This window comes from Hemitrygon akajei, chromosome 8 (genome assembly GCF_048418815.1).
Source record: "Hemitrygon akajei chromosome 8, sHemAka1.3, whole genome shotgun sequence".
Taxonomy (NCBI): Eukaryota; Metazoa; Chordata; class Chondrichthyes; order Myliobatiformes; family Dasyatidae; genus Hemitrygon; species Hemitrygon akajei.
Window position 1 is genome coordinate 137,084,930 of NC_133131.1, and position 26,084 is coordinate 137,111,013.

Genomic DNA, 26,084 nt, shown 5'->3' on the forward strand with positions numbered 1-26,084 from the left:
TTCGATAAAACAGTCAGTTCTCTGGGGGATCTCGTTCTCGGCAATCCCCTACTGTACCCATTCTAACCACATGCTTCCTCTGCACAGACACCCGGGCACGAATGCATCCCCGGAACAGGGGCAGGCAGTCAGCCCTGGCAGAGCCCTTGACTGTCCACCGCCTGGACCCATGAATGGCCATCTTGACCAAACCCAGGAGCAAGTCCACCAGCGTCATGGAAATACTAACTCAGAACACCAGCACGACTTTGAGTTTTATTTTAAGAGTTTATTAACATGATATCATGGAGAGTCCGCAGCAGTCTCCACCACCACCAGAACTCTGATTTTTAGGTTATATGGAGCTCATATTTATACAGCAGGACAAACAACTTCACATAACTTTGCTTTGCATCCCATAGTCAGTATGTGATCAATCGTTTAAAAGACGTCAATTATCTCTTAGCAGAAGTCTTAATAGTCCTCTTAGTTTCCTGTTATCAGGACTCATAATTTACCCCCAGACGCATCCTCCCTCCCGGTGCCAGGGGCCTATTGTCTTGTTTATTGGAGTTCCTAGTACTACATTCAAGGTTTCAAAGTTATTCTCAAATTGCATCAGCAATTTTAAGTTCAGCTGCTCCAGGGTGGTCAAGTATCCCAACATGCACTACTTTTAAACATTTCCACTACAACCAGCAGATCTTCTGAGCAACCCACCCCTCCCGTAGTGGGTGCCCGTATATCAGGAGCACGGGGCTGAAGTGTAACCAAAACCTGCGGAGCAACCCCTTCAGGTGTTCAAACAGGGGCTGCAACCTCTCACATTCCATAAATACATGGTACACAGACTCCCCCAGTCACAGAATAGACAAGTGGACGGGGTGTCAGTGATTCTGCTTAAGAGCTTGTTGCACAGTACAGTCCTATGCAACACTGTCTGCTCCAGATCTCCAATGTATAGGGGAAGGACAACAGCATAAATAGATTTCCGCTCCTGACCTCCTCCACCATCAGATCGTAATACTGACTGCAACCACAGAGTCAACCTGTGCAGCTGCTTTGAGTGTCCTGTGGACTCGGACCTCAAGATCCTTCTGACCCTCCACACTGCCAAGAGACTTACTATGAATACTATATTCTGCCATCATATTTGACTTACCAAAATGAATCACTTCACACTTATCTGGCTTGAGCTCCATCTGTCATTTCTCAGCCCCGTTTTGCATTCTATCAATGTCCCACTCTAACCTCTGACAGCTGAACACACTATCCACACCTCCAACCTTTGTGTCATCAGAAAACTTACTAACCTATCCCTCCACTTTCTCATCCAGGTCATTTATAAAAGTCATGAAGAGTAGAGGTCCAAGAACAGATCCCCGAGGCACTCCACTGGTGACTGAACTCCATGCAGAATATGACTCATTTACAACCACTCTTTGCCTTATGTTGGCAAGCCAGTTCTGGATCCACAAAGCAATGTCCGCTTGAATCCCATGCCTCTTTACTTTCTCAATAAGCCTTGCATGGGGTACCTTATCAAATGCCTTGCTGAGATCCATATACACTACATCTACTGCTCTTCCTTCATCAATGGGTTTAGTCGCATCCTCAAAAAATTCAATCAGGCTTGTAAGGCACGACCAGCCCTTGACAAAGCCATGCTGACAACTCCTAATCATATTATACCTCTCCAAATGTTCATAAATCCTGCCTCTCAGGATCTTCTCCATCAACTTACCAACCACTGAGGTAAGACACACTGGTCTATAATTTCCTGGGCTATCTCTACTCCCTTTCTTGAATAAAGGAACAACATTCACAACCCTCCAATCCTCCAGAACATCTCTAGTCCCCATTGATGATGCACAGATCATTGCCAGAGGCTCAGCAATCTCCTCCCTCACCTCCCATAGTAGCCTGGGGTACAAATCATCCGGTCCTGGCGACTTATCCAACTTGATGCTTTCCAAAACTCCAGCACATCCTCTTTCTTAATATCTACATGCTCAAGCATTTCAGTCTGCTGCAAGTCATCCCGACAATCACCAAGATCCTTTTCCATAGTGAATACTGAAGTAAAGTATTCATTAAGTGCCACTGCTATCTCCTCCGGTTCCATACACACTTTCCCACTGTCACATTTGATAGGTCCTATTCTTTCACGTCTTATCCTCTTGCTCTTCACATACTTATAGAATAGCTTGGGGTTTTCTTTAATCCAGCCTGCCAAGGCCTTATCATGGCCCCCTCTGGCTCTCCTAATTTCTTTCTTAAGCTCCTTTCTATTAGTTTTATAATCTTCTAGATCTCTAACATTATCTAACACTTTGAACCTTTTGTAAGCTTTTCTTTTCTTCTTGATTAGATTTATTACAGCCTTTGTACACCACAGTTCCTGTACCCTACCATAACTTCCTTGTCTCATTGGAACATGCCTATGCAGAAATCCATAAAAATATCCTCTGAACATTTGCCACATTTCTTCTGTACTTATCCCCGAGAACTTCTGTTTCCAATTTAAGCTTCCAATTTCTTGCCTGATAGCCTCATAATTCCCTTTACTCCAATTAAACACTTTCCTAACTTGTCTGTTCCTATCTCTCTCCAATGCTATTGTATAGGAGATAGAATTATGATCACTATCTGCAAAATGCTCTATCACTTAGAGATCTGACCAGGTTCATTTTCCAATACCAAATCAAGTACAGCCTCTCTTCTTTTAGGCTTATCTATATATTGTGTCAATAAACCTTCCTGAACACTCCTAACAAACTCCAACCCATCTAAACCCCTTGCTGTAGGGAGATGCCAATCGATATTTGGGAAATTGAAATGTCCCATCACGACAACTCTGTTATTATTACACCTTTCCAGGATCTGTTTCCTTGATATCCCTGTTACTATTGGGTGGCCTATAAAAGCACCCAGTAAATTTATTGACCTTTTCCTGTTCCTAACCTCCATCCACAGAGGCTCCGTAGACAATCCCTCCATGGCGTCCACCTTTTCTGCAGTCGTGACACTATCTCTGATCAACAGTGCCACACCCCCACCTCTTTTGCCTCCCTCCCTGTCCTTTCTGAAACATCTAAAACCCAGCACTTGAATTAACCATTCCTGGCCCTGTGCCATCCATGTCTCTGTAATGGCCACCACATCATAGCTCTAAGTACTGATCCACGCTCTAAGCTCATCTGCTTTGTTCACGATAATCTTTGTGTTAAAATAGAGACATCTCATACCTTCAGTTTGATCGCATCCCTTCTCTATCACCTGCCTATCTTCCTTCTCGCACTGTGTACAAGCTCTCTCTATTTGTGAGCCAACCTCCTCTTCCCCAGTCTCTTCAGTTCAGTTCCTACCCCCCAGCAATCCTAGTTTAAACTCTCCCCAGTAGCCTTAGCAAACCTCCCCACTAGGATATTGGTCCCCCTGGGATTCAAGTGCAACCCGTCCTTTTTGTACAGGTCACACCTGCCCCAAAAGAGGTCCCAATGATCCAGAAATCTGAATCCCTGCCCCCTGCTCCAATCCCTCAGCCACAGGTTTATCCTCCACCTCATTCTATTCCTATACTCACTGTTGCTTGGCACAGACAGTTATCCCGAGATTACTACCTTTGTAGTCCTGCTTCTCAACTTCCTTCCTAACTCCCTGTAGTCTTTTTTCAGGACCTCTTCCCTTTTCCTACCTATGTGGTTGGTACCAATATGTACCACGACCTCTGGCTGTTCTTCCTCTCAATGCAGGATATCTTGGACGCAATCTGAAACATCCCGGACCCTGGTACCTGGGAGGCAAACTACCATCCGAGTTTCTTTCCTGCATCCACAGAAGCGCCTGTCTGACCCCCTGACTATAGAGTCCCCTATCACTACTGCCTTCCTTTTCCTTTCCCTACCCTTCTGAGCCACAGGGCCAGACACTGTGCCAGAGACATGGCCACTGTTACTTCTCCCAGGTAGGCTGTCGCCCCCAATAATACTCAAACAGGAGCACTTATTGTCAAGAGGTACAGCCACAGGGGTACTCTCCAGTTCCTGACTCTTCCCCTTTCCCCTCCTGACTGTGACCCACTTGTCTGTCTCCCGTGGCCCCAGTGTGACCACCTGCCTATAACGACTTTCTATCACTTCCTCCCTCTCCCTGACCAGGTGAAGGTCATTGAACTGCATTTCTAATTCCCTAATGCGGTCCTTTAGGAGCTGCAGCTCGACAGACCGGGGGAGATATGGCCGTCTGGGAGACTCCAGGACCTCCCACATCTGACACCAAGCACAGAAAACTGGCCTCACACACAATCTGCTTCCTTTCCACAATTAACACAGTTAAACCTACCTTGCCTCATCCCATTACCACCTCGGCCCGTTGAGCCAAAGCCCTATCGCTCTGCTGACTCTCACTCCGCTGCCCACTGGATATGGCGGTCTTCTTTTTAAACCTTTCGCGCTCTACTGGTTGACGTCATGCGCCTTCACAGTCTTGCCTCTCTTTTACCCCAAGTAGTAAAACTGCCTTCGCTCCGGAAATCCTTAGCCATTTACCCACAGCCTTCTTGCTCTGTGAGACTTGTTTGCAGGATAGGTAGGACTGGCAGCTGAATATTCTTGAAGCGACAGAGCAGGAGGGATTAAAGGGGGAGGAGTGGCATTACTAGTCAGGGAAAATATCAAGGCAGTGCTTTGTCACAACAGACTGGAGAACCCTTCTAGTCAGGTTTTATACTCCATAAGCATCCCATTTGTTCCCACTAGTCCAAACCTGCTATGCACCTTCTTTTTCTCCTTAACCAGGGCCTCTCTATCTGTGTAAAACCAAAGTTCCTTACACTTGTTATCTTTACGTTTTATTCTGACAGACACATACAAGCTTTGTACACTCAGAATATCATTTATGAAGGCCTCCTGTTTTCCAAGTAAACCTTTGCCAGAAAACAACCTGTTCCCACCCACACTTGCCAGGTCATTTTTGATACCATCAAAATTGGACTTCCTCCAATTTAGAATCTCAACCCGTAGACCAGATCTATTTCCATGTTCATGTTGAAACTAATGGTATTATGACTACTAGAGCAAACTGTTCACTTACATAAACTTCTGACACCTTACCAGTTTAAGTCCGAAATAGCAGATTAAGTATCTCATTGGCATTTCTACGTGCTGATTATGGAAAGACCGGTAGAGGTACGTATTGCTTACTGATAAAATAAAGAAAGTGCTGGGACCAATTCACTGTTACATGGCTTCTGACAATAAGCACAAGCCATAATTTTGTAAACTGTGAGTTTTAGTTGAAAACCACTTTTTATGGGGTTCTGATGAGAGTCCTTTACTTAACACATTAACTCCACTTGTTATTCAATAGATTCTACTTCACCTGCCCAGTGTTTTGATTCTTTTCTGCTTTTGATTTACTGCAATATTCTCAATTTTTTCTTGGACTTTGTGACAGTATGAAGTTCATTGACTGTCTTCAGTAGTCTGATTTTATAATGGGAATTAAATTATCCATTAATTATTAAACTAAATTGATGATCATACCAAACACTTAGAACTTCCCTGGCTGATATATTACAATATTCTTTCTGTCTTCTTGTCAGATAATACATGGAACTCCACGGGTTTCATTCAAGGCTCTCGATATGAACTGCCGAAAGCAGGGATGGAATAAAATATATGGTAAGAAGCATAATTTCTGATTGAATTCGCTATCAGTAGAGTTATTATTTTAAATTTGAAATTAGCCTGGTCCTAGTTTCCATAAGTTAATTTTCATGCTTTTATTATGAAGGCATTTCATTTCTGAATTACTAAATTATTAAATATCTCTAAATTATAGAGTTGTGATGAAAGAAAGGAATATGTTTCCACCTTTACCAATTAAATACTAATCTACCAAAGCATATTTTAATAAAATACTCAATTTCCTGTACACTGATTTCAATAGACTAAGAATTAGCAGGCTTTACAATGAACAATCCTGTTATAGACTGTTGCCTATCTTGTAAAGAGTAAAAAGTAAGTTTAGTGTATTTTGACCTTTGGCTTGGCCCGTGATTTATCATTATGGCCTATGTGTTTTAAATTTTCATAATTCTGAATTCTTTTCCTTGTATCAGTTGCCTAAACCATCATGTCAGTTTAGCACAAAGTTTTACTATTTAAAAGTGAATGATGTAGAGTGAGGGCTAAGTATTCAAGATCTTTAAACAAAAAAGCAAAGTAGCAAATTTCAGTACATTAGCGGATCTTTTCCAAACTGAGTGTTAAACCTATTTTGATTTTTTTCTCCATTGCGCATAGTGAATAAAAATCATGTATTTCTTGTGGCTGGAAATGTAAGTCACCTTAATTTAAAATTGTTTGATATCTATCAAATCATGACAGTTTAAATTTTGTCCTTTCCTGTAAAAATTATAATTTATGTTTACATTTTCTCATGACTGCTGCATATTTAATGCTATGCTCCTTTGATGTTGTTGTAGTTAGGTTTTCCTTATGCCTCAGCATATACACATTTTTGCTTATGACAATAAATATGATTTTGACTTTGACTTTAAACTCATGTTAAACCTCCCACACACATAAATTGAGGCACATTTAAACCAATCCGATAAGGTTATTGTGACTTTTGGCTGTAAGCAACCTTGCAATATTTTGTAGCAACTTTAATAATTAATCTAAATGATGAATTAAACCATTCCATTGTTCCCTGTTGATAACAGGCACAAAGTGATTTAATTCAAAGTAAAATGATTTACTTTCTCATGCTAAATTGATTGATTTCTAATGTTATGAGGGAAATCCCCAAAATTTTCTCAAAATGAATGAGAGAATCAAGAGATAGCCATGAGGTAAGTCACAATTTTCACTTAAAGGTAAAACCTTCCTTAATTTATTATTTGAAAGTATTTCCAACAAAAGTTTCTGTAAAGTTTAGTTCATCAGCTTTATACTAAATAATTTTTTGAAATAACTTGTTTGCAGTTATTGGTGACTGAATGATTGAGTTTTCAGCTTTGTCAGATGAGCAATGATCTGCCTGAATGGGTCTTTCTCGTGAGTGCAGAGTAAATAAAATCGCTTCATTTTCGTAACTTCAAATGAAAGTTGTATTCATTTTAATGATTTTATATCTAACAAATAATGAAGGTTTAAACCTGAGATGAGAAATCACCAACTGAGACAATTACATACATTCCAGTGCATTTACACCAACCTGCTTAGGCTATTGTGACTTTTGGCTCAAAACAGCTTGCACTATTTTATAGCTGACAAGGTATGAATTACAGTGAATCTTTTACTGGAAGTGTGAGTTGTTTTGTACATTGAGCTACATGATGAATCGAACCATTGTTGATCAGGTTCAGTTGTCACAGATCCTGTTGAACAGTGGTTTCTGGATTCTATAAATTAGTTGGCTTCTGCAATTGGCTGTTACTCCAAGTTATTGTCAAGTGAAAAAAATATTTCATATCTTATTCCTTATGTTCATCTTTAGTCTGACCAAGTGACTTTACATAAAGGACGTGTTTTGCTTTTAAAAATGATCAATAAAAACTGGTATTTATTCTAGGCGATTCATGACTTATAAATTGTTTCATTTTCTTGTAAGCAACACAATTTTGAAGCTAATACCCAAGTTGCAAACTTGGGTAATTAATTAATAAATTGCAAACACTCACATGTACACAATAGGAAATGCACTAATTTTGTTTATTTTTTGACATGAATAGAAATTAAGAATTTAATATTTTTTAAATTTACTTCAGCCTTTCAAATAGCTTCCAATTTAGATGTCTATTGGTCATATAAATGATGATTGCTTATGATACAAATATAAAAATGTTAAATGATTGATTTCCAGTGACAAAAGAACTGGCTGGGATTTTTATCTGAAATCATTACAAAAGGACAACAGATTTTTTTCTCTCATCATTAATGGAGCTGTCAACAGATTTTTGACATAACCAGGTAGTGTATAAACAATTATTTGCATTTGCCTTTGATAAACTAATGATTAAAAAAAGGATATGTTATCTCTCTGACAATGTTATTTGTTTCCAAAAAAACTAAGAGCAGTATCTGAATCTGATAATCAATTATGAAATAACTATAATTTTGTTACATTCTCATTTTAATAACAGGCTCGAATGCTAAAAATGGGGAACAACGGTGAAGATATAGCTATTGTTGGAATAGGATGTAACTTTCCTGGAGGTAAGACCAATAAAGATTGAAAACTAAACTCTCAGCAAAATGTCTGTACAAGAATGACAAATAAGGTTAGCTTTCCTCTTTATTATGTTTGAACATAAAAGATTTGTCCACTCACAGAAAACTGTAAAGAAAGATCAAATATAAATTATGTATCGACAATGGGACGTCCATTTACTGTCGCTTTAGTGTATTGCTCCGCCCATCACCCCAGCCTGGGCTTCTCTGTATGTTGAAAATAGGATTGTAAAATTGTAATAGGTATATGGACAGGAAAGGAATGGAGGGTTATGGGCTGAGTGCGGGCCAGTGGGACTAAGTGAGAGTAAGCGTTTGGCATGGACTAGAAGGGCCGAGGTGGCCAGTTTCCGTGCTGTAGTTGTTATGTGGTTATATGATAGGCACCACAATTTTCCAATATTTTCTCACATAGAAGGAGGGCATTTGGCCTGTCAAATCCATGTTAGGAGTTAGAGCAGACCCATTCCTCCATTAATCCATATTCTCCCACAAGCCAGGGGCAATTTATAACAGCTAATGAACTGACCACCCCACACATTTGGGACAAAAACTGAAGCATGTTGATAAAACGCTCACAATCACAGGGAGAATGTGCACAGGGGTCAGAAAAGCGATGCCAGAATGCAGAATAAAATTTTACATTCACAGAGAAAATGCATTGCAAGTAGACAATAAGGTGCAAAGGCCGCGATGGGGTAGATTGTGAGGTCAATCTCTTGCGAAAGGTCCATTCAGTAATCTTATACCAGTGGTACATGTGTCCTTCAGCCTGGTGGGATGTGTTGTCAGACTTTTATATCTTTTGCCCATTGGAAGGGGAGAGGAGAGAATGTCTGGGGTGGGAGGGATCGTTTATTCTGTTGGCTTTCGTAGGGTTGTGAACAAGTTTAGACAGCATCCATGGAGGGGAGATTGTTTTTCGTGATCTACTGAGCTGTGTCCACAACTCTCTTGTGTCCTTGGGCAGAGCAGTTACCATATCGATCCCCGCTTTCACTGGAAAACTCTTGGTTGGGCTATTATTAATAAAGCTGGTGGTTTGCCATTTTTACATGAACATATGTTGAAGCAATTTTCATTCTTTTATTTATGAGGTCATGGACAGCTGGGTTTTAAATCATAATGCATTGTGGCAAGTAGCAGCACCTCCATATTCACATGCAAGATCCATATTTTGTCACACATAATCTGTACATTCAGGAGCTCAAGAAATTCTGTAGATGCTGGAAATCCAAAGCAACACCCACAAAATGATGGAGAAACTCAGCCGGTCTGGCAACATCTATGGAAAAGAGTGAACAGTTGACTTTTCAGACCGAGACCCTTCATCAGTACTCGACTGTTTACGCTTTTCCTCCAGCATTTTGTGTGTGCTGCTGTACATTCAGGAAGTGGATTTGCTTCCAGAGGAGGCTGATTGAGTTCACAACAAGATCTTGAAAGACACACAAGTGTTTTTTTTTAAAAGAATATAAAGATTTACAGCCAATGAAATATATTTGGAAATAAAGTAGCGTTTGTAATGTAGGAAATAGAGTAACAAATTTGTACACAATATACTCACAACTAGCAGGATGAAATGATCAAATTATCTGTATATAGGGTAATGTTAAGGGAGGATATGGGATAATTACACTATTCTTAAATTACATGATATTTTGTGGCTGATTGAGAGAGCAAATGGGCCTACGTTTAGCAGCATATCCCAAAACAATATTCCCAGTACCGTGACATTTCCTGGAAATGCCAGCTGAGAACATTATTCCAGTGGAATGTTAACTGAGACCTTTGTCCTCAATCACCTGAAGTGAAACCAAAAACTGAAATCTTCAGGCAAAGACCAGACCACTATCAATGAACTCCCTGCTTATGTTTCAATGTACAAAGTTCAAAGTAGATTTATTATTATGTCCAGATTATCATATATCACCTTCATTTCCTTGTATGCATTAACAGGGGAAAACAAAGACTGACAAAGAGCCAATATGCAAAAGAAGACACACTGTGCAAATAAAAACTAATACTGAGAACATGAGTTGTAAAAAGTTTTGCAAGTGAGACTGTAGGTTCAGAGTGGTGGTGATTGAAGTCTGTGCCAGTTCATGAGCCTGATGCTTGTAGGGTATTAACTGCTGATGTGGGCCCTAAGGCTTCTGGACATATAGCTTGATGGTAGCAGTGAGAATACGGCATGGACCGGATGGTGGGGGTCTTCAATGATCTTCACTGCACTCTTGGGACTTACACTCCTTGTAAATGTATTTATTTCTAGGGTGGGCTTTGTCTGTGATGGACTGAGCTGTGACAAACACTTCCTGCTGTTATTTCTGTTCCATAGCAGGTCATGATGCAACCAGTCAGGATACTCTTCCCTGTAAATCTATAGAAGTTTTTAAATGTTTAGATGACATGCCGAATCTGCACAAACTTCTAAAATAGTAGAGCTGCTACCATGCCTTCTTTGTGAAGCTATTTCAATGTCGGTCCCGCGACTGATCCTCTGATATATTAATGCCAAGGAATTTATAGCCTCTGCCCCTCTCCAACTCTGTTCCCTAATGAGGACGGGTTCATGGACCTCCTGCTTCCTCCTCTGGTCAATAATCCACTGTATGGTTTTGCTGACTTTAAGTGAGAGGTTAAGTGACATATTTGTCTCCCTTACCACCCTGAGATGCCTGTAGTCCCATAAAAATGAACATTCCAATTTCATTGTTGCCTTGCTGTTAGTTCAAAGTGAATGAGGCAGAACTTACTGCCAGCAACAAGACATACATGTCAAGTACTTGATTTACCTGTTTGGATTTGGCCCTGTAATTCAGAATGGATCTGCACGTGGGTGGGGCTCTGTGTGGTAAGGGCTGCAAGTGGGCAGGCCCAGAAAACTACCCAAAATTCACAGCTGGCTGTATTATGCCTGCACTTGGCTGTCCAAGTTTACAAGTTTTAGAAAGCTTTCTCACAGAAGGCTTCACACTGACTAGCATTTATCATTGAGAAAATCATGCCAGCTCAGAAAGCAATGAGTGCATTAGGTTTAAACATAAGAAACACAGAAATGTCTTGGAATTCTGAGTCCAAGTGTGATAAATTGATAATGAAAGGGTTCTCAGTGTTTATTGCCCAGACAGATAAAAGCAGAACAATGCTACTGACTAGTCTCTCCCTGACAGAATTGTAAGACCATAGGATGTAGGAGCAGAATCAGGCCATTCAGCCCATCAAGACTGCTCTGCCATTTCATCATGGGCATGCCTCTATTCTGAGGCTGTGGCCTCTGTTCCTAGACTTTTACACTATTGAAACATCCTCTGCATAGCCACTCTATCTAGGCCCTTCAATATTCAATAGGTTCCCACCTCATTCTTATAAATTCCAGAGAGCATAGACACAGAGCTATCAAATATTCCTCATAAGTTAACCATTTTATTTCTGGATTTATTCTTATGGACTTCCTCTGGACCCTCTCCAATGTCAGCACATCTTTTCTCAGATAAGGAGCCCAAAACTGCGTATAATACATGTGTGGTGTAACCAATGCTTGATAAATACTCAGCATTACATCCTTGGTCTTATATTCTAGTTCTGTCAAAATTAATTCTCAATATGAATATTGCATTTGTCTTCGTTACCACCAACTCAACCTGCAAATTAACCTTTAGGGAATCCTGCACAAGGTCTCCCGGGTCCCCTTGCACATCTAAGTTCTCGATTTTCTCTCTGTTTAGAAGACAGCCTACACCTTTATTCCTTCTACCAAAGTGCACGACCACACACTTCTGCACACTATATTCCAGTTACCATTTATTTGTCTATTCTCCCAATCTCTCTAAGTCTTTCTGCAGACTCCCTGCTTCCTACATATAGTCACAAAGTCATCAATTCCATCATCCAAATCACTGACATACAATGTGATTAGAAGTGGTCCCAGTACTGACCCCTGCAGAATACCTCTAGTCACCGGCAGTCAATCAGTAAAGGCCACTTTATTCCTACTCTGTACATGCTGTCACTCAGTCAATATTCTACCCATGCTAGTATCTTTCCTCTAATACTATGGTCTCTCATCTCGTTAATCAACCTCACTTGCGACACCTTGTCACAGACCTCTGAAAATCAAAGTAAACAACATCCATTGACTCCTATTTGACTATACTGCCTGTTATTTCCTCAGAGAATTCCAACATATTTGTTAGACATGATTTCTCCTCAGCGTAACCATGCTGACTCTGGCCTATTTTATCTTGTGGCTTGAAGTTCCCTGAAACCTTATCCTTAATAATGGACTCCACCTTTTTCCCAACCACTGAAGTCAGGCTAACTGGCATATACATTTCTTTTTATTCTGCCTCCCTCCTTCTTAAAGAGTGGAGTGATATTCAGAATTTTTCAGTACTCCAGAACCATTCAGAACCAGAAAATTAGCCTAAGCATGGCAGAGGAGCAGGCCATGGACTGGTGTTGGAACAGGAGAGGGGATAGGAATTAAAATGGTTCACCACCTGGAAATTCTGCTTTAGGGGCATGGAGCTCGACATAGAGGTTTCCCAATTTATAACAGGTCTCACCAATGTAGAGGAGGCATTTTTAGAAGCTTTTCCTATCTCCAATTTTAATTTATATCCCACATCCTGGATACTGTTCAGAGGCCTGTATATAAGACCCATTAGGATCTCTTTACCTTTGCAGTTTCTTAAATCAACCCACATGGATTCTACATCTCCCAATCTTATGTCACCTCTTTCTAAGGATTTGATTTTATTCTCAACCAACATAGCCACCACAGCCCCCCGCCTACCCGTCTGTCCTTTTGATACAATGTGTATCCTTAGATGTTAAGCTCTGAGCTATGATTTTCTTACAGTCACAACTCAGTGACGCTCACGTTGTTATTCCATCAACTTGTAAATGCACTACAATATCACCCACCTTATTCTGCATACTGCATGCATTCAAATATAACACCTATCCTGTGTTGATCACCCTTTTCTATTTTGCCTCCGTGTTATTCATCAACTCCCCGACTAACTGCAATTCTACCCTATCACCTGTCTGTCCTGCTTCACAGCATCATTACCTATGGCATCTATTTGTATGGCAACTGCCCTATCCTTCGTCCTGTCACACTAGTTCCAATCCCCTGTGGAATTTTATAACCCCTCCCCAACAGTTCTTGCAAATCTGATCAAATGGTCCTGAGAACATCCAGCTCTAGCTCAATTTTATTGACCTTGTCTGTCAGGAGCTGCAGTTGGAAGTACTTCCTGGAGATGTAATCATCAGGAGACAGTTGACTACCCTGCAATCTCACATCATACAGAAAGAGTAACCCGCTGGTTTAACTACCATCCTGCCTACAATTGTTATACTCCGACTGTAACTTCTTAAGCTTAAGTTCTGCAATCAACCCAATGACTCCAAAAGATTAAGTACCTTTAAACGACACCTTTTCTCGCCAAAGCCTGACCACTTTATATGCTGGCTTAGCCCGCAAGGCCCACATCGCTAGATTGATTATAAGTAAAGAGTCACGTGATAGTGTTACCTTCCTCAGGGATGAATGGCAGAATTACAAACTGGTTATTATCTAAAAGTTTCCCTTCTATTCCAGGAGAAGGTATTGATAATTTCTGGAAAGTCCTTCTTGAGGGACGAAACTGTGTGAATGATATTCCAGCAAATCGCTTCGATACAAAGTTCTGGCATGACACTGATGACAACAAAGCAGGAAAGATGATCACAAAACGAGCAAGTTTAATCGAAGGGTAATGAAGGATACAGCATTTCATGAAATGCCAAACTGAATGATCAAAATATTAATAATTATAAATCAACTTAGGGTAATGGATAATCTTGAGGTCTATTTGAATTCATAAATAAATCTCCAGCACAATGCTATTTAAAGATTTAAATATGAATCAAAGTGGAAAGTCCTAAGTACAAGCTGCAGGTAAGAAAGTGGATGACACAATTGGATAAGCTTGGTTAAATCAGCACAGTTAGAGAATCAACTGTACTGGAAACAAATTTAAGTTATTTTCTGCCTGACTATAAATGACATTAAAATCAAATAGCTCTGATCTGGCATTCCCCTTCAAATTATGCCAGCTTTAGTGTATTGCTTCTCATTGATCAAACTTTTAAAAGAATGCATGACTTTACATTTCTCTATTAAAATAATTTTCAAGCAGATTAATTATTGTTGAATGAAAGTGTAAGTTTTCTAGAACATCCAAATTAACACAAGAATCAGAATTACTGTGGAAAATTACTTTTTAAGTGAACTGAATGATTTGTTTAGAAATCGTCAGATGCATTTACAGTATGTGAGCAGGTGAGCACCTCAGAATATCACTGGCCTGCAGTTAACACAGACTTTCTGTTTAACTAACAGGTTTAATGAGTTTGATCACAAGCTCTTTAACATAAGTCAAACAGAGGCCAATAGTATGGACCCACAGCAGAAACTTCTGTTGGAGTGCACGTACAAAGTGTTTGAGAATGCAGGGATGCCCATGGAATACATCAGTGGCAGTAAAACAGGTGTTTTTATTGGTGAGTAGACATTGCCAGACCATGTGAACCAGTGTAAGTTGTTTCCACCCTCAAACCTGTTTCATCATTTGTATATCAACTACAATAAGAATATACTGTATATAAAAATACAAATAGTACAAAAAGTCTCAAGTTGAGTTCATGGGTTCATGGACTCGTCAGAAATCTGATAGTAGAGGGGATGAAGTTGTAACAAAAATATTGAGTGTGAGTTTTCAGGCTCCTGAATCTCCTCATTGACAGTAGCAATGAGAAGAGAGCGTGTCCTGGATGGTGCAGGTTATTCATCATGAATGATACCTTTTGAAGATGTCATTGATCATGGGGAGGTGATTACCCATGATGGAACTGACTGAGTTTACAACCCTTTGCAGCTTTTTCTCATCCTGTGCATTGGTGTCTCCTATGGGCAGGTCAGTGGTGTAGTGGGCAGTCAATGGTGTAGTGGCATCAACACTGGACTTTGAGGCAGAATCCGGCTGGGTCCCAACTTGGGCAGCAGCAGTGTCCATGGTATATCTGTCGAAATTTGTTAGAGTCTTCAGTGACAAACCAAATTTCCTCAAACTCCCCATGAAATATATAAACTGGCAGGACTTCTGACCAGCTTAGACCTTCAGAAATGTTGTTGATGTTCCTTTTGGTGCCTTGTGTTGTATTAGCAGCAACCTTGCTATTTCTTTAGCATTTGTCTGGTTTTTTACAAATTTGAGTTGCTGGCTCGATGCTCATGGAAAGCGTGCAAGGTGCTGACCAGAATCAAACCCAGGACTGCTGGCCTCGAACTCCGGTGCGGATGTCACTACACCACCGGCTGGATTCAGAGATGATGACATCCAGGAACTAGTACTCTGGCAGCTTGTTCCATGTGCCCACCCCCATCTGTGTAGAATGTACCCACCCCCTCTACTTAGAGACTGCTAGCACTGGAGAAAGCTGTAATCATCTGCCCTGTCAATCCCTCTCATATTTCAATGGATCTCTCCAAAGTCACCCCTTTGCACTAGGGAAAGTCATCTCTACCAACTCAAGCTCTCCAATTTGAGGCAACATTCCTGTGAATTATTTTTGCAAGTCACGCTAGATGAATCACATCCTTCCTGTAATGTGGTGACCAGATTGCACACTGGTGTAATCTGACCAATGTTGAGAGCAACTGTAACATGATGTTGCAAACATCTCCTCAGTGCTACAGCTGGGGAAGATTTCATCACCACCTGTCTACCAATGTTGCCAGTTTTAAGGGACAATGCACTTGTACCACAGGGTCTCTCTGTCAATAGGACTTTCCAGGACGCTGCCATTCACAGTGCATATTCTGGCCTGGTTTAACTTCCCAAACTACATCACTTTGCACTTAACTGTTTTAAATTCCATCATCATTCTATTGCCCATTTTCTCAGCTGGTCTATAAACTGTTGTGATCTTGGATAATATCCCCCCCAATCTTGGTGTCATGTACAATCTAACTGTTCATCATTCCTTGCTCAATGATGAACAATGAAGGACCACACTCTGATATCTGTGGCACACCACTGATGCAGGTCTCTGATCTGGAAAACGATTCTCCGCTACCACCCTCTGCCTGTACCATCAAACAAATTCTGTGTCCAATCTGCTGCTCTCCTGGTCCATGTGGAACCTCTGTCAAAGACTTTGTTAAACTCTATGAAGACGCCCTGCCCTGCCCTCATGAATCCTCTTAGACACCTCCACAAAATTTTGGTAATAGAGAGGTTATGTCTTAATTAGTATGATTAAGTGAGTATTTACATGGGTGAAGATAGAGCCTAACTATGTCTGAAATGTTTAGATTTTGTGTATTGTTTGGAGAACAGTTGCTTTATTTACATATCTAACTGTGTGCATGCAGTCACAGGAAATTGTTGTGCTACTTACACATTAAAACTGTGAACTTCACTAATGTTTCAATAGTAAAACCTATTTCATAAACTATAAATGTCTGAGAGTGAATGGCGGCAGAAGGGAATTACAACATTTTATTATAAGTGACTTTAAAGTGAAATTACCAGGGATAAAGACAAAAGGAAATAGAGCTGGAAGAGATAGGATAGTGGAAGTAATTTTATTAGTGATTCCCACTGAGTGTTGGAATTTCTACACAGTGTGATACATTGCATAACCTGCGCAAACGTATATGCAATTCTCATTTGACACTTTATCATTGTCTTCTCTTTAGGTCTCATGAATCGTGATTTTGAGGGGATTTCAAACAGAGCCGCTAACAAAATCACCCATTATAACGGGACAGGGTCAGCAATGAGTATTGCGGCAAATAGGATTTCTTTTGCTTTCAACCTTACTGGACCATCACTGGCTATTGATACAGCGTGCTCTTCATCACTTGTTGCTTTACATTATGCTGCTCAGGCCATCAAGCAAGGTACAAGGGATTTTTTTTTGTTCTGTACTTTTACTCTTGTTACTATAAAGGATGAACTAAACTTGATTGTTCATACTGTAGCTTCACATAGCTCCATCTGAAGAAAGTTGAATGGAGTCTTACAAAACTGCTTCAGTCAATTAACAACAGCCCACGGTCTTCCACACCATTGACCTTATTAGCTCTGGGGATCTCCCATCTACTGCCACCAACCTCAAGTTGCTTTGCACTTTAGCTTTTTGTATTTTCTCTCCATTTAGAGATAGAAAGGGACTTGGGGGTCCTTGTACAGGATTCCGTGGCTAATTTGCCGATTGAAACTGTGGTGAGGAAGGCAAATGCAATGTCAGCATTCATTTCAATAGGACTAGAATATAAAAGCATGGATGTGATGTTGATCTTTATAAAACCCTGGTGGGGCCTCACCTGGAGTATTCTGAGCAGGTCTGGGCCTCTCATCTTAGAAAGGATGTGCTGAAACTGGAGAGGGTCCAAAGGAGATTCACGAAAAAGACTCCAGGATTGAATGGCTTGTCATATGAAGAGTGTTTGATGGCTCTGGGCTTGTATTCACTAGAAGTCAGGCGAATGAGAGTTGACCTCATTGAAACCTATTGAATGGTGTAAGGTCTTGATAGAATGGATGTGGAGAGAATATTTCCTATGTTGGGAGGGTCTCTAATGCATGAACTAAATTTGATTTTTCATACTGTAGCTTCACTTAGCTCCATCTGAAGAAAGTTGAATGGAGTCTTACCAAACTGCTTCAGTCAATTGACACCTCTCCTTTAGGTACTCATATAACCATATAACAATTTCAGCATGGAAACTGGCCATCTTGGCCCTTCTAGTCCGTGCTGAACGCTTACTCTCACCTAGTCCCACTGGCCCGCACGCAGCCCATAACCCTCCATTCCTTTCTTGTCCATACACCTATCCAATTTTACTTTAAATGACAATACTGAACCTGCCTCTAGCACTTCTACTGGAAGCTCGCTCCACACAGCTACCACTCTCTGAGTAAAGAAATTCTCCCTCGCGTTACTCTTAAACTTTTGCCCCCTAACTCTCAACTCATGTCCTCTTGTTTGAATCTCCCCTACTCTCAATGGAAAAAGCCTATCCATGTCAACTCTATCTATCCCCCTCATAATTTTAAATACCTCTATCAAGTCCCCCCTCAACCTTCTACGCTCCAAGAATAAAGACCTAACTTGTTCAACCTTCCCCTGTAACTTAAGTGCTGAAACCCAGGTAACATTCCAGTAAATCTTCTCTGTACTCTCTCTATTTTGTTGACATCTTTCCTATAATTCGGTGACCAGAACTGTACACAATACTCCAAATTCGGCCTTACCAATGCCTTGCACAATTTTAACATTACATCCCAACTCCTATACTCAATGCTCTGATTTATAAAGGCCAGCATACCAAAAGCTTTCTTCACCACCCTATCCACATGATATTCCACCTTCAGGGAACTATGCACCATTATTCCTAGATCACTCTGTTCTACTGCATTCTTCAATGCCCTACCATTTACCATGTATGTCCTATTTGGATTATTCCTACCAAAATGTAGCACCTCACACTTATCAGCATTAAACTCCAATCTGCCATCTTCTAAATGGCTTAAATCTCTCTGCAGGCTTTGAAAACCTACTTTATTATCCACAATGCCACCTACCTTAGTATCATCTGCATACTTACTAATCCAATTTACCACCCCATCATCCAGATCATTAATGTAAATGACAAACAACATTGGACCCAGTACAGATCACTGAGGCACATCACTAGTCACTGGTCTCCTGCTATAATTCCTGGCCTGCTTTTCCACACTGCTAATGAACCACAATTAGTAACTTAGCAAGGAAATGGTGGGAAACAAGCAACACCACATGGATCCTTATTCTAAGGATGAGGTACTTCACAGGAATACGTTGTACTCTGAAATATAATTAGTTAGCTGAGTAAATCTCTGAATCTTTAGTTATAATTTAATACCATACAAGAAAGTAACAAAACTGAGCCAAGACGTTCTATCTTCCAACAAGCTACATCTTGCAGGAACAGGCCCTACAGCCTACATTGGTGTGTCAAACTAGTGAAAAATAAATCAACCCCCCCCAAAAATGAATATCTCTTACCTCAACAATGCCCATATCCCTTAATCTTTCTTATTTACATATGTCTGTCTGAAATATCTCTTAAAAGCCTCTAATGTATTTGCCTCTGCTGGCATATCAGGCAGCGCATTCCAGGCATCCACTGCTCTGAGTAAAAAGCTTGCCACACACATCCCCACTGAGCCTACCCCTTCTCACCTTCAATGCATGCCCTCTGATATTAGACTCGTCAACACCAGGAAACACATACTCCCTGATCATTCTATCTATGCTTCTCACAATCTTATAAAACCTCACCCTCTGGCACTCCAGAGAAAACAACCCATTCTAAACCAGGCGGCATCCCAGTTAACCTCTTCTGCACCTCTCCAAAGCCTCAACATTCTTCCTACAGTGGGTCACCGAGACCTCGATGCAATACTCCAGATGTGGATTAACAAGAGTTATACTTGCAACATTACCTCTTGGTTTTGGAAGTCAATGCCTCAACTAATAAAAGCAAGCATTCCATTCATCTTCTTGACCCACCCTGTCGATCTGTGTAGCCACTTTCAAGGAGATATGAACTTGGATCCCATGATCTCTCTGCTCATCAACACGGTTAAGGGTCTGAACTGTTTCAACAATTTTGTTATCACAAATTATTTTATTCGAACCTTTCCTTGTACATTTGGATTCACATACACTTTGTATAAATTCCTATTTTCAGGTGATTGTGAGATGGCAGTTTGTGGGGGTGTGAGCTGTATTATTGAGCCGAGAATCAATGTAGCACTCAGCAAAGCAAAAATGATATCTCCAGATGGAATGAGCAAACCATTTTCCAACAAAGCCAATGGGTACGGAAGAGGCGAAGGTTGTGGCATTTTGCTGTTAAAGCCGCTTGCAAAGGTAACACATTTAATCAGATTCTTTTTACGTCTACAAAGTGTATTTAAATATTGGTGTTTATTGGAAAACTATTTCTTTAATATTGACATACTCATTAATCCTATCAACAGGCTCAGAAGGACCACGACCATATTTGGGGTGTAATAGTCCGTAGTGCAATCAATCAGGATGGCAGAGCAGTCACACCTATCACCAGACCCTCCCAAAAGCAGCAAGAAGTGTTACTGAGGGGTATTTACCCCAGAAGTGTTGACCCTTCACAGATTCAGTACGTGGAGGCTCATGGAACCGGAACACCAGCTGGTGATCCGACTGAAGCAGCCAGCATATCAAGTGTTATTGCACAATCCAGACACTCAGATTTCCCTCCACTTACAATGGGGTCAGTCAAAGGAAACATTGGTCACACAGAATCAGCCGCAGGAGCTGCAGGTTTAATTAAAGTTCTCCTCATGATGCATCATGGAAAGATTGTACCATCACTCCACTACTCCAAGGAGAACTCGAGCATCAATACAAAAGATTTGAACCTACATATTCCAACTAGTGTGGTGAACTGGGAAGGAAACGGGGAGAAAGGGAAGATGGCAGGGATCAACTCATTTGGATTTGGAGGGACAAATGCTCATGTAGTTGTTAGGCATTTCAAGCAAGATCCTGGTCAAAACTCTGTACAAAAACCATTTGAAATATTTGTGCTTTCCGCTGTCTCCCAGAATTCAGTGAGAATGATGATAAAGGATACAAGTAACCAAATAAGGGAAAGTGAAGATGTAATTCTTCACAACCTGGCGTACACATCTGCATGTAGAAGAAGCCATAAGAATTACAGATTCAGGAAGGCATTTATTGCTTCTTCCCTTGGGCATCTCCAACAGCAGCTTAGATCAGCTGTAGATAGTGAAGTGGCTCAGACCAAAGCTGATGTTAAATTGATATTTGTGTTTTGTGGCAACGGTGTTTTATATCAAGGTATGTGTAAACAGCTTCTACAAATAGAACCGAGGTTCAGGGCACAGATCAATGAGATAGACAGGATGCTCCAACAATACACAGACATCAGCTTAATGGAGTTAATAGAGAATGACTGTGATGACTTCACAAAACCAGACGTAGCACAGCCAATACTCTTTGGCATCCAAGTAGCAATAGTGACTCTTCTGAAGTTTTGGGGAATTGAGCCTGACATTGTCATTGGACACTCAGTTGGAGAAGTAGCTGCAGTATATTGTGCTGGAATACTTTCATTACAAGATGCTGTAAAGGTGCTTTACCACAGAAGTACTTTACAATCAACAGTAACAGGAGGGAAAATGTTGGTGGTTAGTAATTTGCCTGTGAAAAAAGTGTCAGATAAGCTTGATTCCTATTCAGGGAGACTCTGCATTGCTGCATTCAATAGTCCCTCATCATGCACAGTGTCAGGAGATGCTGATGCAATAGACAAATTGCATACAGATTTACAGAGTTCATTTGGTGACAAAAATGTATTCCTTCACCTTCTGGATGTCCCTGCAGCATATCACAGTCATTTGATGAAACCAATATTAAACCAAGTGGAAGAGAGTATCAGTAATTTACAGAAACATGAAACAAAAGTTAAAGTAATTTCCACTGTTACTGGAAAGTTGGTTGCCGGAAATGACTGTGTGACAGGGAAGTATTGGTCCAGAAACATAGAAAAACCTGTTCTTTTTGAACAAGCCATTAGAGCTGCTGTTGCAGAGGTAAAAGATGCTGTGTTTATTGAAATTGGACCTAGAAGGGCCTTACAGCGATACATCAAAGACATTGTAGGAAATGAGGCTCAGGTTTTCCCTGCAGTGCAGCCACAAAGAGATTATGAAACCCTGCTTTCAGTTTTGTCAGGGCTTTTCCAAATGGGATACAATCCTAATTGGCAAAATATCTTTGAGGAATGCGAGATAGTTCCCACATTGTATCCGTGTTATAAGTTTGATCGCTCTAAGCTTAGCATTGACTTTGAAGATTTTAGGCATGGTGACAAAGAAGTGTCATCTATAGCTCATCCTCTTCTCAGTAGTTCCAACAAAAATGGCAAGGAGTATGACTACAACCTCACACTAACAAAAGCACCGTACCTGTTGGAGCACAAGAACAACGGAGTGCCAATATTACCTGGCTCCATGCACGTTGAGCTTGCCTTAGCATCGACCTTGGCAAGTATTAAACCAAAGATACCCCTCAGGTTTTGCCAATTGAGTATTTCTTTCTTGAATCCCTGTATTGTGCAGCCAAACTCAACAGAGCTCAAGGTTCAACTTAACAGGGAAGACAAAGTGACTGAATTTTCTGTTGTGGCATCAGCTGTTTCTTACGCAAAAGGAGAAGTTCAACAAAACATGGAGTACGTGGTTGAAGAAAGTGTTCTTTCAGTTGAGCAGATTTTGCAAAGAGACAATATAAGAATTGAGGCAGAAAATATTTATGAATCTATTTCTAAATTAGGTTTCCAGTATAGTTCAGTCTTCAGAAACCTTGGAGATGTGTTCTACTCAGATGAACTACAAGAAGCTATAACATATGTTAAAGTACCAGATGAACTTGTCCCACAGATGCATGAGTTTTGCATTCATCCGGTTATCTTAGATTACTACATGCAAACGGCTGCTATTCTGGCAATGAAAATGTCAAATCTGAGGGCTGGGTTTCCAACTTCCATTGGGAGTTTGGTGGTATGTCAACCAATGCAACAGGAAATGATAATATACATGAGGACCTGTAAAAATACTGTGGAATTTTATGAAGTTTCTGGGGCATTTACAGATAGAAAGGGCACAGTAATTGCTGAATTAAAAAATGTCAGAATTACATTCCTTGGGCAAGGCAATTCCACAGGATTTAATGATATTTCCTATGAAAACTCCTGGGAGGAAATTGATCAGCTTGCCAAAGAAGTAGATATTCGTTCTACACCAAGATCATTAGTATTTGCTGATAACATTGGGATTGCTAAAGGTCTGCAAAAGCACCTGCATAAGCAGTCCTTTTATGTTCCTTACCAGGATCCAGAGACCTTGATGGATAGAGAAGTCACACAGATTTTGCGACAGTACAATGTGACTGATTTGAACAGCTTTGATGAAGTGTTGTTCTTGTGGGGCATGAAAAACATAACTAACCAGAACAGTAAAGCAGTAGTGGACCATGTCAGCAGCTGCTGTGAGGTCTATCGACAAATACTTCTACTGGTCCAAGGAAAAAAATCCTCAAAGTCTGTTAGAACCATCACCTACAGGACATCTGAAAATGCAGTGGATCAAATCACTGCAGGTTTTGCCTTATGGGGAATGACCAGATCATGCCTTGTAGAACTTCAAGAGATTGCTTTTCAGCTGATAGACATTGGCTCTGCTAATGAGGCAGATATTGCAGTTTTAGCTAACGTAATCAGCCTGCCTCATAATTACCCTGAAGTAATGATTCGACTAGGAAAGGTATATGTTTCATGTGTCAAACGAGCAACTTCTATAAATTTGAACAATATTTTCAGCATTGTACCTTACACTGGTTATGAAAATGTAGTTTTCCAGACAACAAACCCTTACAAAGTTGTAGATGTTCATGCAAAGTCACAAGAATGGAAAATGATTGAGCCTGTAAAACAAACAGTTTATGTTAAAATTGATGCAATGTGCATTCATTCTACAGATTATTTTCCAGTCAGTGTCTCTGCTGTGAACTTTGGACAGACATTGTACTGGAACACAACTGTAACTAAAGGACATGAGCTAATTGCTCTGGACTTCAGTGGTACAGTCACAGCAGTCAGCAAAGATGTGAAGTCCTGCAAAGTAGGAGATCATGTTGTTATGTGCTACCCCGTTGCTGCATTTTCAACAGTGAGTCTTCCTGCATCCGTTTGTTTCCAAAGCAGCAACATTCCATTTCTGAAGCAGACACCCTGTGTCTCATACTTCATACTTGCCTGGGAAATACTCCATAACATTTTACCTTCTCCTAAGCATCACAAGTGCTTGTCAATTCTGTCCTCCAGCCCAGAATCTTGTCTCAGTAAAGTGTTGTCTCTGACAGCTGAGTCACTGGGCTGGAAAGTACAGGTTCAAACAGAACCTAGTGACTTTTCACAAACATATCCTCATTCCGACGCATTGCTTTTCCTGCCACCTGTTAAAGCAGATCTAGTCACAAGGGTTGTTAACAACTCTTCTGCTGGCTATGTTGTTGTTCTCTTTGACAACAACCAGGCATTTGAAACTTGTCAGAACATTCTTGGTTATGAAAAGGAAAATGTCCAAATTCATTTCTTGAAGGTAGCTAACATACTGAAAAAGAGTTATCTGAAAAAATCTGCTGATGATGTTTATAAGTGGATGAGATCATTGCGGTTACAGAGGAAACGGCTTGATTTTCCAAGGATTAGTTTTCACTCAGTGACCGGTGCTGTAGGTGAATGTGGGGAAGACTCCTACTTCACCTGCAAAGCTGTCTCAGTTGTGGATCTGAATACAAATGATAAGATTTCAGAGATACCCGTGTACCACAGTCACAAACAACTTTTTCATAGAGATGCAGCATATATCGTGACAGGGGGACTTTCAGGACTTGGCTTTGAGACAGTAAATTTTATTGCCAAACATGGGGGAGGATATGTCATTATTTTGTCACGAAGCATTCCAACTACTGAAAAGCAAGAAGAATTTAAAGAACTCTGGAAACAGTTTGGGACAACTGTACTTAGTATTACCTGTGATATCTCAGACTTGTCAAATGTTGAGTTAGCCATCAATCGTTTCCTTCATTCCTTCCCAAAGATCCCAATTAAAGGAGTGTTTCACAGTGCTGTTGTATTACACGATGCCCTCATGCCAGCTCTAAATAAATCATTGTTCGATAAAGTTTTGGGTCCAAAGATTGCAGGAGTTCTGAATCTTCACAGTACAACAAAATCCTTCCCACTGGATTACTTTGTCTGCTACTCATCAATTGCATCATTCATTGGGAATTCTGCCCAGGCAAACTATTCTGCAGCAAACTCTTTTCTTGACATTTTTGTGCATTACAGGAGAAATCAGGGACTGGTAGGGCAGTCTATCAACTGGGGTGCACTGAACCTTGGCCTATTACTTAATAAAGATAGCATCCAAAGATTTCTGGAATCCAAGGGGATAATGATTTTGGAGATTTCAGAAATTAACCAATGCCTTGAACAGTCCCTCGTACAAAACAATCCACAGCTTGCTCTCTGTAAATTTAATTTCTCCAGTTTGCATGCTAATATTGTTTCTCAAATTCCAGCTATGAAAGCACGACTTTATTCCCTTGTGAAAGATGAAATCAGTAAATCACAGATCAATCCAATGGCAGATTTACCCAATAATTCACAAAAGACTCCTGAGGAGTATGTTATTGAATTGTTGAGTGAAGTCAGCAATGCTGATCCTACAGAGTTCACTAAAGAAACTTACCTTTCCAGCTTTGGTCTTGATTCCATGCTGAGTATGACTGTGCAAAATCGTATTTATCAGGAAAAAAATATTAATTTGCCATTAGTGACATTTCTTGATCCAAAAACAACTGTAGGTACTGTCATGACTTTGCTTGAAGAGCAAAGGTCTAGCTAGTCTGAGTGTGTAGAAACTAATCTCATATGCACAAACAAAAATGTGTTAACCTGATGTATTAAGACAATTATCAATGAATCACTGATGACCAAGATGATATATTTGCATTTGAGCCTGAAATAATATATTTTTCTGTCTTCTATGATCCCCTATTAAAGTTTATGTGCTTCTAAAGTTACAACAGCTTTGTGATTCTGAATAATTTAATTTATTTGAAGGTGAAAAATAAAAATGTTGTTCTTGATTAACTTTTGACTCTTAATTCTTGAGGCATCCA

At 40.3% G+C, this 26,084-nt stretch overlaps 1 protein-coding gene across 2 annotated transcripts; it reads left to right on the forward strand.

Moving 5' to 3' along the window:
* Window positions 1–5,559: 5,559 nt before the first annotated feature.
* LOC140732295 (phthioceranic/hydroxyphthioceranic acid synthase-like) lies at window positions 5,560–26,055 on the forward strand. Of its 2 annotated transcripts, XM_073054714.1 has the most exons (8): window positions 5,560–5,663; window positions 7,852–7,958; window positions 8,132–8,204; window positions 13,834–13,987; window positions 14,617–14,777; window positions 16,978–17,181; window positions 20,020–20,201; window positions 20,312–26,055. In XM_073054714.1, the coding sequence occupies exons 3-8, from the start codon at window positions 8,138–8,140 to the stop codon at window positions 25,805–25,807; spliced, it is 6,264 nt and encodes a 2,087-aa protein (XP_072910815.1). In that variant the 5' UTR covers window positions 5,560–5,663; window positions 7,852–7,958; window positions 8,132–8,137; the 3' UTR covers window positions 25,808–26,055. The 2 variants fall into 2 exon arrangements, with proteins under 2 accessions (XP_072910815.1, XP_072910816.1); XM_073054715.1 differs by lacking the exons at window positions 5,560–5,663; window positions 7,852–7,958; window positions 8,132–8,204; ... (1 more) ...; window positions 14,617–14,777; window positions 20,020–20,201 and having other exon boundaries at window positions 17,053–17,181.
* Window positions 26,056–26,084: the final 29 nt, after the last annotated feature.

Coding starts and splice junctions, on each gene's coding strand:
- LOC140732295 (XM_073054714.1), top strand. CDS start 8,138: ATGCTAAAAATGGGGAACAACGGTGAAGATATAGCTATTGTTGGAATA. Junction 14,778..16,977: donor TAAAACAGGTGTTTTTATTG/GTGAGTAGACAT, acceptor TCTTCTCTTTAG/GTCTCATGAATCGTGATTTT. Junction 20,202..20,311: donor TGTTAAAGCCGCTTGCAAAG/GTAACACATTTA, acceptor TCCTATCAACAG/GCTCAGAAGGACCACGACCA.